Raw genomic sequence first — 17,161 nt, 5'->3', positions numbered from 1 at the left:
ATAAAGTTAGTTGCTAACTCAAAACTTGTGAAAATAAAACTCCATAACATTTTCACAGACTTTTGGGGTTACTCTCACTCGTTTGCTGGCTTCGTGTGCCTTAACTATCCATTCTAAAATCCAATGGCATCGTATTAACAGGATCTAGCTAATTTTCTGCATGTGTACTTGGATATGCACATGTGCATATAATCACTTACCTAATCTCATCTACTACCTGTGTGGTATTATAATTTTTCTTTTCTTAGCTCTTTTCCTTTGGTTTATCCAAATGGAGCTCATGTATGCTGCTCATAGAATGAATGTTCATGAGATAGTAGTCTGAAATTAGTTACATGTAACCCTGGCACCTTGAGTGCCTTAGAATTCTAATGGCTTTTGGGTGGGGTTCTAATGATTTTTAAATAAAGTTTCTAATGACCATCTTCTGATGTATAGCATCTAGATGGTTTAAAATTTTTGGCTGAAGCATTTTAATCCCTTTATTATAGGTATTTTTTGTAATTATTTTCACGAATGAGGCCCCTTGTTTCCCACACTATATCTCATTCCTGAATCCTAAGTTCTATTTCCACCTGCTGGCTAGACATCACTATTGAGATGTCCCTCAGTCCCCTCAAATTCAGCACATGGAAATAGTCACTCAGTGCCGTGTCTGATAAGATACTTCTCTTAGTTCTCATACCAAATGGCTCAATCTGAAGATCTGAGAGTCACCGAGACTTCCCTCTCTCCCCCTTCCTCTCACTGTTCATCATATACCTTCAATTCTACCTCCTAAATGTATCTTGCACTTGTTCCCTCTTCTCCATTTTCTCCACCACAGTCTTGGCTCATGCGTCTCTGTGGGCCACTGCAGTAGAGCTGGTGGGTCCTCCCACCTGCAGAATCTGTCCTTCCCTGTTCACCTTCCACAGTGGCCATGCCAACTTTTCTCCCTTTCTATTTGGTTAAAACTTCTCAACACCATGAGAGACCATGGACTCTGAGAAACAAACAGGGTTTTGGAGGGGAGAGGAGTGGGGGGTTGGGTGAGCCCAGTAATGGGTATTGTGGAGGGCACATATTGCATGGAGCACTGGGTGTGGTGCGTAAACAATAAATTCTGGAACACTGAAAAGAAATAAAATAAAATGGGAAAAAAAAAAAAAAGCTTCTCAACAGCTCTCCTCTTGCAGTCACTAAAAGTCTACCTTTCTTTCCATGGTTTAAAAAGCACTTCACATGATCATTCCAATTCCACACAAGCTCTTGGCTTCCCCCACAGCTCCCGTCAGCCCAGGCCTTCTTACAAGCCACACTCCCTCACTCTTCAGCTTAAACCACAGTTAAACTCAGTAAGTGTTTGTTGAATGCCTATGTCAACAGATGAAATAAAAAAACCTATCATGAATTGTCACAAGGTGCTCAACAATGAGCAGTTAATGCTGTCAACCGAGATGATCCAATGTATTGATTGCTTGGGGCCTTCCTTTTGCTCATTCTTGCATCTGAAACTAACATTGTAGGCACTTTTCTGGATATTTCATCCAGCTGTCAAAAGGTGAAGTAACACTATGAGGAAACAGTGCACAGATCAGTGCTCATCCTTAAGCAAGAGGCGAAGTAAGAGAAGAGAATGAGCGTAATGGCCATTATGAGCATTCTGGCTGGTTTGAGGGCTTCAGCAGGCTTTGCCAAGTTTCCGATTTTATGATCCTATAAAACGAAGAGCTGGCTTAATGAATTCGAAAAGAATCGAGATAAAAATGATTTGTGGTTTTACACCACACTTTGATCTTTAAATCAAAGATCATTATCCAACAATATACATGATCATACTTTATAAATAAAAGTACATTCATTCAGGGTAAACTCAATACACAGACTTGAAAATTAAAGCAGTCATCAAATAGTGTTCTAATTTATTTTATGTTGTCTGAAGCTTTAAAAGGTAGGCACTTAGAGACCATGATACAAATGCACTAGAAAACCGCACATATTTACTAAGTGCATACTGAAGTTTAGTCATATTACACAGAATTTCAGAAAAATCAAAGAAGGTAGTTCGTGTTTAAGAATCATTTTGTGAACAACGGCAGGAATGCCACCTCTGGAAGTAGTCCCTACTTAACCGACTCTAAGAAATTTAGGAAAACAGTATCATGAAGAGGGTATTCCAACAGAAGAAAAATTCTACAGAGAAAAATGGGATTGGTACATTAACTTATTCAATACACATAGAGCATGCCTCTAGGTCAATGTCTTCAGCTTTTGTCCTGAAAAATAAATGACAGGACTGATGAGCTCAAGTTTTACCTAATAGTCTCTGCAACTCAAATGATTGTTCCCTTCCCTGAAATGCCGTTGAACTTCTCATCTGCATCTTTCACTCTGGTACTTACTTAACCTTTCTAATATATCCTGTGCTTGACTTTAATAGTCCCTTTAAAACATAGTCTTCCTGGATACACACGTTTTAATTGCCAGCTATTTTCTCTCAGAGATTTGAGAGCTGTATTATTTATTCTGACTTCCATCACTGTTGTTGAGAAGTCTAGCATTCAAGTACACTCTTTGTTGGTGCTCTCTTTCCCGTCTGGTTTCTTTTAAAACCTTCTCTGTATATTGGATGTTATACCATTTCAGTGCCAAAAGTCTAGAAGTGGACTTATTGTTATTTGTACTGCCCACCAGAAATTGATCTTCCTATATTAGTAAATTTTGTATTTTGTCATTTCTAGAAAATTCTCAGTCATTATCTCCTCAGATATTGTCTCTTTTTCATTCTCATTATCTCTTGTTCTGGAACTCTAATTACCTGTACGTTAAAACTTTTCATGCTTTCCTTCAAATCTCTTTAACTTTCTTAAATTTTTTCATTCCCTGTACTACCTTCTGGATAATTTCTTCACCCCCTTTTCCAATGTATAACTTTTTTCCAATGATGTCTTAACAACTATTTTACCTACCTATTGAGTTCTTAAGTTCCAGAATATGCTAGTCATTTCTAAAAATTCTCTTTTGTTTCTTTTGAATTTTTTTTATTTCTTACTCATGTTTGTGATTCCATATGTCTCTGTCTTTGAACATTTTATATTCTGTAACTGATCATTTCAATATTTGAAACTGCTGGGGTTTTAAATCTATTGCTTCTTTTTCTGCTGACTTTCACCCAAGTGCGCTCAGTTGATCTTTGATAATGAGCTAATGTTTGGCTGAAGTTAGTCTGGGTGAATCCTAAGAATCTAAATGGAGATTTTCTACAGGGTTCTTGTTTGTTTTGAATGGTGCTAACAGTGCTCAGCTGTGTCCTCTTAGGAGACGGACATGCGGCCTCAGAACTTGCCACTGACTCAAGGCTTGGTCTAAAAGTTGCAGCACTGATATCCACATCCGTTTGTAGGGGCACCTTGCCCTTTCCTTTTGTTTACTGTTCTTCATTGCCGTTTCAGCATTTTGGTTTTGTTTTGTCTTCTCTTTTCCTCTTCTACTTAATTCCCCTTATTTCAAAGACTTCAGAAATGCAATAAAAAATGTTTTATGCAGGAGCTATTATTTTCAAGCAAGAAGACCTTTCAGAATATCTAATCTACCACACTGTTAGTAGTGGATGTCTTGGTGATATTTTTTACTCTGGGTTTATAGCTATGCTCCTAAAAGCTGCGCTTGCCAAGAGTTGAGATTCCCAGATAAATGGAGCATGACTTAAATTATTTTAAACATAGAACATCAGAGTTAGAAGGCTTAACTTAGACTCTCTTGCTCAAAATGGGCCCTGTATCAGGACTGGTTTGTTTAACTGACTGACAGCTTATGCTAATGAGATCATAGGATTCAGTCCGAGGGTATAGTTCAGTGGTAGAACATTTGACTACATAGGATTCAACCCCATTTGCTCTGACAATAGGGTGCATATAGATCCGTTACCCCTGCTGGAAAGGTTACTCAAAATATCACTTACTGAATGATAAATTAGTGACATAATCTCATGAAGAAAGGCTAACAATAATTATCACAAATACTTGGCTAATACGGCTGAATTATTAAGGCTTTACTATAACTTTATTTATGGTAGGTAGACTATGCAAGTGAACATTGCCATTGTTGGCCCGCTGTCATAAACTTGGAATTCTGATATTTATTATTTTATAATTTACTTTTTTGAGAACAAATCTTATCTATTACTATAACTCATTCATAGAATATCACTCTGTCCTTTTCCCCCAAAACCAAAAATTTTAGTAAATAGCGAATGGACCAGGTTTTGTGAATAAAAAACAAAATAATTTGTAGAAGCGAGAGGTGTTTACAAGCCCATACTGGCATTAAGCACAGTGAATGTTCAGGAAACATCTTGATGAAAACATTAGTTTGGCAAGATAATGAATTATAGCATGTATGAAAAATTATCACATAATTCTAAGAATGTGTCAAAATCAGGGTTTTCTGATAATATTTAAATAAATTATGTCCCGGAGCTCAGAGCTTTGTGTGTAACAATGATGTCTAAAACAAGATTAACAGTTACAATGGAAACTAGGAAAATGCCCCAACCCACCTCTAACCCTGACAGAACTAGGTAATCTGTGCTTTCTGTAAATAAACTCCCTCCAACTATGCAAATTGATACTGAATTGTTCTACATAGTAAATACATATTTACATGAGCTTTTACTATTATCGCTAAAAGCATAGGTGCTACCCGTCAGGGACTGGCATAAAGGAATGATTAGATTCAGGCAAGGATCAATAAAGCACCCTTGTGCAAATTCGAAGTTAATATCCTGGGATGAATCGGTTTGCACGTCTGTTCTCAGCTCTGTGGGAAGCCCTCTCTGGAACTTCCTCCCCAGCGGTGTCTTCAAGAGTAAATTCATTTACCCTTTTTAAAACACATACATTATAGCTTGTGCACATTTCAACCATTTCAGTTTCAGTTCAAAAGGCTGAATGTTCACACTAGATAAATCGAAGTTGAAACATGTTAATTGAAAAATGTTTCCATACTTGCCCTTTTCTGCCTTTAGAAATCAGTAACGAACCAGAGATGTTCTTAACTATTATTTGTAATTACCGAGTTCTGAATTGTGTGTGTGTGTTAATATTTCAAAGATTAGCTCTGAAAAGCCTAACACGAAGGGCTGGTGGTTCAACTTTTTAGCAATTTAAATCTATTTCCAAGGCTTAGTATTCGTGAAGGAGCCTAGTAAATTCTTTGAAATCTTGACATTTCTTCTTTCTCTAAAAATTGTATTTTCATGAACTATATACTTAAACTTCAAATAGATTTGTGATGGGCAATTCGTGGCATTTTCTTACACTTAAAAATTCATGCTCAATATTTCAATACCAGAAACCAGCATCCATCCACTTGACAGCAGAACACAAAATATAAGAAAAACTGATCACCCTGATTTTTTTAAAGCGAAATAAGGCAATTTTTATTTGAAAAGACTCCAGGGCTAGTGAAGAAAAAAGGTGACTGAAATGTAAGAAAAGATTTTGAATTTTTTTCTTCTCATCTTATACTTGATTCCTTTGTTGATTTCTTGGTTTGAAAAAGGAGAGAACACATCTAAATGTATCTGGAGAATTTAGGTCACTTCTTAAAAGAGAAAGAAATAATACATTATGTGATCAATAAAATATTTTCTCTTTCAAATTCCTTTTGAATCCTTATTCTATCAAAGGCTGGAATGAAAGAAAGAACGATGAAAACCCCTTGTCTTATGATTTGTGACAATAATATCCAGTCATCAAAGGATAGTTTTTCAAACAGTATCATTAACAACACGATTTATAATATGTAAGAGAATCCATTTCATTCACCTACAAAATCCTCTGTCCAAATCAAGACTACAAACTGTTTTGTATGTCTACGTAGGCATTTCTCAGTTAGTAAAACATATACTCTGAAAACAAAATTCTACAACAAACTTTTGTAGAAGTCTTTCTGATTATGTTAGAATCAACCAAAATTCCCTTCCTATACTTGAACTTGCACTAACTCTGCTGTGTTAGAAGCCGCTCTCAGGATGTAAGAACTAAGCTGTAATTAATGTTTTCTAATAGGCGTTCAACAAGAATTGAAAGCAAGAATAAAATTATCCACTTCAAAAAATGAATATGGTTATAGAGGACGTAAATGTTTAAAATATTGTGCAAATGTTTTACAGTGACTATTAAACCCAAGGCCATATATTTTCATTATTATTATCTTCCTGTATATTATTTGAAAACATTTAAGTGCACTTGCATAGGTATTCTCTGTGTATTTGTCAGTAAGTAGCTTTTTGTCATTTGTTTCTTGCATTAAAAAACATGCTCATAGTTTCATCACCTATTCAGTGAAAATCTATATCCCTTCGTATGTAAGAACTGTGTATGTTTGGATTTTAAGTAAGAGCAAATTGCACTACATGCTTTGAGGGGAAACAATTCTTACATGATTTAAATAAAATGTTTCCTATCTAATAATTCCAAAGTCTTCTTTGTGCCTCTCTGTCCATCCTATAATGAAATAACGACCAAGAATACAACTGTAGGTTTAAAGTAAAATGAAACAGAAAAGAAAGAGTGAAAAAGATAGGCTGCTAGTGACAAGACTGTCTCCCCTCATGCCAGTAAGGTTCTAGCTGTGAGCATGCTCAGACACATGGGAGGACAGAAGTTACTATATCAGAACTCCTTCGGAGGTATAAGGAGGATACATCCAATACTTCAATTGCTGTAAACCTATTGTTATTTTTCTGGTATTAAACATCTCTTCAGCCTCAGACTGATTGCAATGTTCCTTCTACTTCATTTCATCGTCCTGATAGATATCAAAGGTAAGGCTGCTACTTTCTCGCTTAAATGAGTGCAATTCCAGAAGAATAGGAAATAGAATATTTCTATTTAGTTCTAACATATTTATAATAGACTCAATGCAGTGTTTGAGAAACAAACATCTAGTTTACACTATCATTGTCATGATCACTAATTGCTGATAGTCCCATCCTAGCAACAAATTTTTCATGGAAACTTGCTTTTATGTGTTACTAAAATCGTAGATAAAACTTCTTTAAAAAACAATGTTGAACATGTCAATTATAATGGAGAAAATAATTTTTAGTATTTGTAACAAAAGTATGACAAATTAATAAATTAAAATATTGCCTTATGAAACTTCAACCTGTTGAAATAGCTTCATAAAATGTATGTAACTGTTAGTTGCTATGTTTCGTTGTTAACATAGTTAAACTGGGAACTGCAAAAAAAAAAAAAATGAAAGCCACAGATAAATCTAAAAATCAGAAGCTCTCCATAAGGACCAACCTATATAAAATAAAATCATTAAAAATGTACAAAAGTATACCTATTTAGATAATTCTCTTTACTGTTCTTAATTTTTAAAGATTTTTATTTCAGCCAAGCTGGTAATTTTCAAGTTAGTGGCATTTTACTTGTAAAGTTAAGGGAAAAAAATTAATCTTCACATAGTTTTAAAGAAAAATATAGACTTGTTTTGTTATGAGCTTGTACACTTATATCTATATATAAGACCCAAGGCATGTGAGGTTTATTATTATTATTATTCAAAATATCTGTTTAAGTTCATAGTTTTTCTTAAAGAATTTTGATAAAACTCTGAGAGTAAAAGTTAGAATTTGAAATTATTTTTATTTTCTGAGAAATTTGTTATAGGTTTTTAACAAACTCAAAAATGAACTCAACTGAACATTTTTAATCTTGAAATAAAATGCAGTACTTATGAGCAGTTATTTACAAACTTCTAACAAGTAAAAGATTTTTTAAATATTAAATTTAAATATTGAATTTAAAATACTAAAATTAAATTTGAAATTGAATTTGAAATACTAAAATTTTGTTTGAAATTATTTTAAAATGTTATTTTAATACACTTAGCATGATTTTTATTTTGGAATTTAAACTCTTTTATATGAAAACATACGTTATCATTTAAGTGTGATCTTGCGTGTTTCTTAAAGAGAAAGAATATATGAACTCACTTGACATGAAATACAGTTGTAGAAAGCAGTCCATTTCTTTGATTTAAGGTCTTCCTTTGGTTCATATCTTATGCACATTTATAATATTCAATTTAGTATGATTTTTAAGAATAGAAGTTAAGAAGTAGGTTCTTAGATCCAAAACACTTTGTAGAGGTCATCTGTACCCTGAATTCTTAACTGTACAGGGATTGTAACTATAGTTAACCAATTTTACTATAGTACTGCTTTTGCTTGTGGTAATGCATTTAATTGATTTTGAAAAACAAAATTTTTGAGATGAAAAACATCTATTCCTGAAATAATGTTTTAAGGTTGACCACAATGTAATGGTATTCTTTAAAAAAAGAAGGAAAGAAATTTTAAACAGATGATTTGGGATTTTATTTCTAAGTATATGCCGTATTTCAGATGCGTAGTACCAACCTGATAAATATTTCAATTGTAATTCCCTGGAAATTTTCATTTTCTGATTTTACATTACTTTTGATTGCCAATTTAACCCTTTATATTTAAACTTATTTATTTTCAAAGTTAGACATACTAATGCTGTGATATCTTACTCCTTTTTATAAAAATAATAATCACTTGTTATATAATTAGTGAAACTTCTTTTTCACAATAAAATTATAGATAGTTAAAGCAGTTAGGCTATGATAAAGAAAAGTCATTCAGAATTATGTAAGAGCACAGACTGCTTCTTAAATTTACTTAAATATTTGCGATAGATTCTTAGGCCACAGCTAAACAGAAGGAAAATGTAGACATTTTGCTATTATCTTTTCTCTTCTGGCTAGGATCACCCTTGAATGTCTAAGGGATGAATGATACTGACTAACTTAAGCTACAGACATTAACTGTTAAGTAAAGATAACACATCCTCTTAGAACTTCGTACGTGTACTTTATCAATTTATTCACTGGGTATCCTTATTAACCAGCCTCAAACCACCTCCTCCCCAAAAAAAAGTTTTTTGTGGACTAATTATGGACAATATTACCAACCAAAAAATACGGGCTTCTATGGGAAATTAATAGCATGAATGCCTAGAATGCTACTCGGTAACTACCAGTTGCTACTTACTCAAAATAACTTGCTAACCTTCAAAATACGGAGTCAGTGGAAATGGGGCCCGAACAGTATTTTGAAGTGAGCAGTATTTGACTGCCCCCTAGTGGACAAGTTCAAAGCTCAGCTTGGAGGCTTCTTTTTCCAAGTAATATCACTTCTGATTGGTTGCTGTGACTTCAGAAAAGGTTTTCAACTAAATTTTAATTTCACACAATTACATCATGCTGCTGGGAGCTGTGAAAATCAATTATACTGCAGGCCAGTCATAATCAATTATACTGCAAACCAGTCATACAGAGAGGCTAACGAGGCACCACTAATGAAAAAGAAACTCACCTGCTTGAAGGCTGAAAGGAGCCCACTGTGAGCCAAAAGGGAAATTATCAGAAACCCAGAAGGGAAAGCTATTTGAGATATGTTCTCTCCAAAGGCACTAAGTAAATACACCCTGAACCAGACGTTATTCATTTGTTCATCTTATTACAAACAAATATGACCAGATATGTTAGGAGTTTTAAGGACTCTTACTAGAACTAACAAAATTGGCTGTCACCTGGATTTTAGAGGAAAAAATTGGTATGCCTTTAAATAAATTAGTATTGAAAAATGGTACACTTTTATCCTAGAAAACTGTGGCCTGAATAAAATTCAGTTAACTAAGAATTGCTTTTGTGTACATAATTATATAATGATAAATACACAACATTTTCTGGAATACATATTAAATACTATATATAAATATACTTATATATATTAGTATTTATATTTATACATATATTCATACTATACATATATTTCTACATACATGTACAGTATTTAAGAGCCCAAAGTGGCTTGGTTTACTTTTTATTTGTTTGGTTAATATATAATTTAACATTCATCAGAAAAAAATTAATGTGCTTGTTTTACATGAATTATCTGAAAATGAAAAAAATACCTGTCTTCTATGCTTTATTCACACCCATCAACTTCTCACTCCATATTTCCAGTCATTGAGTATGTACAGAAAAAAAATTAAATTTGCAATAATTTCAACCGTGTTAAATACTTCAGAAGAGTGTCTTCCAATCAAAGTAAACTGATTGATTTATGCTCCTGTGACTAAATAAATTTTTGAACATCATAAGATTAGAAAGCAATTTCAACTGAGGAATTGGCTTTATTGATAAAATGGTAGACCGCTTGTCTTATGCTGCTCCTTCTCTCCACTGTTCTGGCTTCTGTCCTTACCTCTGTTCTTGTTTACACCTCTCTCTTTCCCAAAAGGGCCCCCCTACCCCATCCCCTGCAGTCCCACGGGGGACCCTTGCTTAGATTCGCCTCACACCACATTTACCCCCTCTTCTCCTCACCTCTGCACACATCCATCTCAGATGCCTGCCCAGCCTCCCTTGCTGTCATTTCTCCATCTCAGCCTCTCACTGTGGTCTCCTCCAAGCTTCCTGGCCTCTGAAACCTCTTCCCTTTCACCTTGCTGCCTCCACTTTTCAACTCTCTTGTTCTTTGAGCTCTTACCCTCTCCAGCTCAAGCTTCCATATCTCACGCCCCCTAATTCCTATACCTACTCTGCTTTGATTGTTAGCATCTGTCTGGTCATTTCCCCTTGGAATCCATCTGCCATTCCATTTCCTCCTTCCTCAAGCATGCTCAACTCTCATCGCCTCCTGTCACTCTTGAGCTTCCTGTCCAGGACTTCGTGTATCTGTCTTGTCCCCCTTTGAGGCCCTGGTCTCCTTGCTGTTGTTAGTGGCTGGTCCCAGTGGCTCCTGGCCTGGTCGGCGGTCCTCATTTCTTTGGCTCACATTGCTAGAGCATGTGTCCCAACACAAGCTCACTCCTTATATATATTGTGTCTCCTTATAACTTCAACCCCACCGTGCACTCATGTTTTAGGTCCATGGTGATTGCTTGACAATTCTGAAATCCAGAAAGCTCTGAAAATGGAGGGTATGAACTCTTTTGTCAGAATTGACCATAGGCCATATAGAGTCTTCACTCACCATTTTATTGAAAAATTTCACACATCGTGATACAGATAAATATTAATGTGTTTGATTACGTGATTTTGCCCCACACCCAGAAGGGAATGTTATCTCATTTATAGCATATGCGTCATATTAACTTTCTAGATTAAAGCAAATTATAAATTCTCAAATAAACGTTTCTCCAATGGGTTTCTTTTAAGGTGTTATAGATCTGTATTAGCCATCACCCTATTCAGATTACCAATTGTCCCATGCCACGTGACTCTTCCTGGTGCTATATGACTATTTTCTTTCCCCAGGGAAGTTCTGTATTATTAGAATAAGTGTTCAATGAGAGAGAGAGATCATTTTAACTATTTCTTTCTTTCAGTAATTCCAGTTTATTTTTTACTCAATCTGTTCAGATTTTTTTTAAATGTTGGTGATGATATTTTCCATTCCAATAATTCCAACTGTATTTAAATCTGTCTATTCTGGTTTTATAAACTTCCACTCCTACCTCATGATATTATTCCTTCCATTATTTATTTCTTTGAGAATTTTAATCATACAGATTTAAACTGCTTTTTAAAGCACTATCATCTAATTCCCCAGGGATGAATTTTCCCTTTTTTGAAGCCCTGGACATTTTCATAAAGTCAGAGGGACTTTCCTCCTGCATTTCTCTCCCTAGGAGGGATCCCATAATTGCCTCGACATCACCCACTGAAGTGTTCAGATCTGAGATGTAGTTTATGTTCGAATCCTGGGGATTTTATCAGTTCCAAATCTTGTGTTCAGTTTGCAAAGCACTGCTGCTTCTTTCGCTGCTGGCATGGGCAGGGAGATTTCCAATTCACTACCTTGGGTGTTCAGGCAGAGCCATTTCATCCCCCATTCATCATTGGGATCTCGGCCCTATAGGTCCACGCACCTGCTGGCCCGGGCTGCATTCAGCCCCTATCACAAAGGGTTTTGGTGCCCAGGCCTAGTGCTCATCCAGTTCCACCTACGGTGCTAGCTCCTCTCACACCAGTGGCTTTTGCTCTGTTCATATTTGTGGAGAGTCCTCTCTGCTATGAGCTTTATGTTTTAATGAAGAGACATAGTATCAATCTTTTTTGTACCTATGGAAAAGTTGCGGGGAGCATATTCAGAACTTGCTCATATCAGAACATCTCGACGCAGAAGCTCAGAAAAGAAGGTAGTTTTCATTCTTCCGATTTTGCTTTATCAGAAATTGGACACTGATGGGCTCACAAACCAGAGATTTGGAGTAGTAAAATGAAGTGCCATACGAATGTAAGGATTAGGGTAGGGGAGGTAGCAGTGTGACAAGGAGGCTAGACTTAGGGTTAGCAGAACTGTGTTCGAGTCACTGCCTTATCCTTTACCAGCCCTTGGCCTTCAGCATACCAAATAATCTCTTAGCCTCAGCCATAATATAGGTCTAACTGCTGGGTTTCTAAAAACCACTTGTGGTGATATTAAGGGAATAGATTCTAGGATTTCGGCCCCAGTAGATTCAATAGGTCTAGGCTAGGGCACAGGACTCTGCACTGTACAGAAGCAGGCCAGGTGATCTGATAAATTTGTCCTACGGATAACACCTCTCGAAACACTGGCATTACAGTTAGCCCATAAAAATAGAAGCAGGCTTTTTTTCCAAGAAGAGATGCTAATTCCTTGCTATACTCCTTGTGCATATCAGGCTGCTAATTGGGTTCACTGCATGATATAACATATTAATTCTACTTGAAATTTTCTTAATCTTGACAATTATATGAACAAATTAAATACTTAGCGAGGGGAATAGCGGAACCCATATTGTCTAATGATCAATATACAGCCTCTTAGTGGGTAGTATGATCCAAAAAAAAGTATAAACGATGTGCACGTTTAACTATGAGGTAGTCCTGATGTTAATTACCACTCCCCCTTTTTTTGGGAAGAATCTGTCAACCCATGACAAAATGGCTAGGGTGGCATCTCTTCTGATTTAGAGGGAGATCCTCTTTTTCTTTTGACCCCTGGTTTTCATTACCCATTTTTTTGTTTGATTATGGTCCAGCCAGCGGACGCTAGATAGACATTTGCCTGTAGCAGGACAAGAGTGCTAATTCAAGCACTCCTCATTCCTCTTCCCTCCCTTGCCTTCCCTTCCTCTCTCCCTCCCCCCACCCACATCTTTGTCTCTTTCGTACCGACCCTTTTGCCTGAGATTTTCCAGCTCAACCACATAGGCTAAAAATAGTGTATCTATTATTGTAGATATTTCTACTCTTAATTCTCTTTCATGTAAATTCACAAAATATAAGAAATTCAAAAGATATTGATTCACTTCCATTCTTCCGTGGAGGGTTACTGGAAAAATATTCCCGCAAAAGTCTTAAATTCTGAGAGTGAGAGAAGAGACTCTTTAGGTAAACTTACTTATAGTCAGGAAAGGGATAATACTCCGTGCTGAGTGTTGGTGAAGAATTCTGTTCCCTTGCTCAGAAACCATTCCTTTATGGCTGTTTCCTACTTCCACTTATAAATGCCACTCTTACTATAACTAACATTAAAATTATCTACTTGGAAAAATAAGTTGCCCTATGCCAAAGAGCATAGGGTTTTGCAAATGCAATGTGATGTTTATCCATTGTATGAGTGAACTGCAAGAGTTTTGTAAAGAGGAAAGCAAGAGGAAATTATTTCTACTATAACCTGACTCTCAGACATAGAGTATATACTATAAGTCAGTGTGGGCCACCTTACCCCCACCTACATAGAATCTACCTGGAAATTAGGAGAGACTAACCACCTCTCCCCTTCAATGGTACATAACTTAAGCAAAAATGCCAACAGATGGGGTGCCTGGGTGGCTCAGTCAGTTAAGCATCTGCCTTCATTTCAAGTCATGATCCCAGGATCCTGGGACAGAGCCCCCATGTGGGGCTCCCTGCTCAGGGGGAGCCTGCTTCTCCCTCTCCCTCTGCACTCTCACTGCTCATTCTCTCTCTCTCTCTCTCTCTCAAATAAATAAAAGCTTTTTTAAAATGCCAACATAGGGGCACCTGGGTGGTTCAGTGGGCTAAAGCCTCTGCCTTCGGCTCAGGTCATGATCTCAGGGTCCTGGGATCAAGCATTGGGCTCTCTGCTCAGCAGGGAGCCTGCTCCCCCCTCTCTCTCTCTGCCTGCCTCTCTGCCTTCTTGTGATCTCTGTCAGTCAAATAAATAAATAAAATCTTAAGAAAAAAGATAAAATGCCAATATAAAAATAGCTGAAGCATTGATATTAGATAAATGAGAAAAGAGAAATGGACATAAAGCTCCTATCTGCCCCTAGCGCACATTGATGTCCTATCTGACCCACGTACACGTTGGCTCTATGCTTCTGATGTGGATTATCATGAAATACCAGTCTGCTCCCCACTTCCACATATAGGAATTCAGGTAAATGTGGTCCAATTATGGAAACACTGCTACCCCTGAAAATGTTAATTTAAATGTCGGTAACAATTTTGAGACATGTAGTAGGTGCTAAAAACAGAACTTTATGAGGCATGGAGAATCAACATTGGTAAAATAGTTCCCTTCCATCAGTGGGGCACAATACACTATGGGAAAAAGAAAAACATCTATAATAAAATGCGATAAATACCAAAATGAAGACATGTATAAGATCCTTTGAAGAGGGGGAAAAAAGAGAAAGTTCATACTTTTTTTTTTAAGATTGATTGATTATCTATCAGAGAGAGAGAGAGAGCACAAGCAGGGAGAGTAGGCAGAGGGAGAAGCAGGCTCCCTGCTGGTCAGTACAGGCAGGACTTGATCCCAGCACCCTGGGATCATGACCTGAGCCCAAAGCAGACCCTTCACCCACTGAGCCATCCAGGCATCTGGAGAAAGTTCGTACTTTGGAGAGATTCTGCAAGAGATCAGTAAATCATAGGGCATTTGAAATGAATATAAAGAATAATGAAAAGGGAGAAAAATTGCATTTTGGATGTAGAGAACAGCACAGGCTGAAGCCTCAAAATCTTACTACGTAGACATAGGGCTACCAGGAGCATGTTCCTGACAGAGCACCCAACAATTATAGAAAGTAAAGGGGAAATCGCTGCCTGCGTTTGAGCGGCACTTTGAATGATTTAATTTGGTCACTTTCAATACTGTATATATATATATTTTTTTTTAAAGATTTTATTTATTTTACAGACAGAGATCACAAGCAGGCAAAGAGGCAGGCAGAGAGAGAGGGGAAAGCAGGCTCCCCGCCGAGCAGAGAGCCCGAGGCAGGGTTCAATCCCAGGACCCCGAGATCATGACCCAAGCGGAAGGCAGAGGCTTTAACCCACTGAGCCACCCAGGCGCCCCTCAATACTATATTATATGCCATTAATGAACACACCACAATTTTTACCTATTTTATTTTCGAGGACATTTGGGTTTGCTTCCAGTTTGAGGTTGTTATGAAGAATGCTTCTGTGAATATTGTCTGAGTCTCTGGGCACGCAGGTGCATGCATTTCTCTGGGCACATGCCTGGAGCTAAAACTGCTGACTCATCAGGTTTTCAAGGCGTTGAGTTTAACGGATAATGACAGATGGTTTCCCAAACCCTTGCTCCAAGGAACACCCTACCAGGGCACGAGAGTTTGCATAGCCGCACATCCTCGCCAAATAGTGTAGGATCGTGGTATTTAAAATTATAGCCATACTGGTAGTCTGTAGTGATCGATTGTAGTTTTAATTTGCATTTCCCTATGTACTAATTAGATTTAATGGCTTTTCAAATGTTTTTGGCCATTTGTATATACGCTTTTGTTATGTGTCTCTTTAGTTTCTTGCCCGTTTTCTATTTACTCTATGTCTTTTACTCATTAATTTGTAGGAACTCCCTTTCCCCGCCCCCCCAGACAAACTCAAGTACACTCACACACACTCACACATACATATATTCTAATTACAAGTTTTCTGAACCATCTTCTACTCTGTAGCTTGCCTTTACACTTTCTTAATGGTATCTTTTTTTCATTTTTTTGCAACAGAAGTTCTTAGTTTTAATATAGTCTAATATGCCTCTCTTTTCCTTTATGATTAATGCTTTTGTTTCTTTTTGTTTGTTTGTTTGTTCATTTGTTTTATTGTAGTCTCCTTAAAATCTCTACCCCAAAACCATAAAGACTTTTCCCTTTTTATCTTCCAGAAAGTCTATTGGTTTACCTTTAATATTTAAATATAATCCACCTAGAAACACCTTTCCCCCACCACTGCTCTGCAGTGCCACTTGGTCATAAATCAAACGTTCACATCTGTCTGTCTCTTTCAGAACTTTCTATTCCATTCAATTTGTCTATTATTTACCCTTTCCTCCCAGTATTACACTGCATAAATTATTGTAACCTCATAATAAGTCTTAGTTTATAGATGAATCCTCTTGCCTTGCACACGTTCTTCCAGACTGACCGGGCTCTTACTGAGCTTCTAGAAATATATGCCCTTTAGAAACAATGTATCTGCTTCTATGTGCATGTACATAAACACTCCTGGATTTTTACTGTAATTTCTTTGAACCTGTAGATCAATTGGGGGAAGAATTAACATCTTTAAAATATTAAGTCTCCATTTATTTGTGACTTTAATGTCACTCAGCAATTTTATATACTTTACATAAATGCCTTGCAGATTTTTGTTAGATTTATTCCCAAATATAGAACACTGTTGATACTATAATAAAAGGTATTTTTTGAACATTTTAGTTTCTAATTGTTTGTTGCTGACTTATAGAAATGACATTGATTTTCAGAAACCTTGCTAAATTCACTAATACTAGTAATTTTTTTGTTTTTTATGTTCACAATCATGTCATTCATAAATATAATTTTATTTCTTCTCTTCCAATATTTAAACCATCGATTTACTTGCCTGTCTCACTACATTTGCTAAAGTCCTCCACTACAATGTTGAATAGATGTAGAAATTGTGGACATTGCTGTCCTGTTCCCAAACTCAAAGGGAAAGCCTTCAAAAATCCACTATTAAGCATATTATATACTATCGGTTCTTACAGATATCCTTTATTAAATCAAGCAAGTTACCTTCTATTTTTAGTTTGCATATTTATTTTAAAGTCAGAACTTGATAG

The 17,161-nt window shown here is 36.4% G+C and overlaps 1 protein-coding gene across 1 annotated transcript in view; it reads left to right on the top strand.

Annotated features, from left to right (window-relative positions):
- Window positions 1-6,768: 6,768 nt before the first annotated feature.
- Window positions 6,769-17,161, top strand: part of RXFP2 (relaxin family peptide receptor 2) — a gene marked incomplete at both ends in the record, with an annotated part of 56,588 nt that continues 46,195 nt past the window's right edge. The window contains one exon of the mRNA XM_080799699.1: window positions 6,769-6,811. Within this exon, the coding sequence (XP_080655825.1) occupies window positions 6,769-6,811 (43 nt within the window). The remainder of the gene's footprint in view (window positions 6,812-17,161) is intronic.

This window comes from Martes martes (genome assembly GCF_963455335.1).
Source record: "Martes martes genome assembly, chromosome: 3".
Classification (NCBI taxonomy): Eukaryota; Metazoa; Chordata; class Mammalia; order Carnivora; family Mustelidae; genus Martes; species Martes martes.
This window is presented reverse-complemented; position numbering and strand designations above follow the sequence as displayed.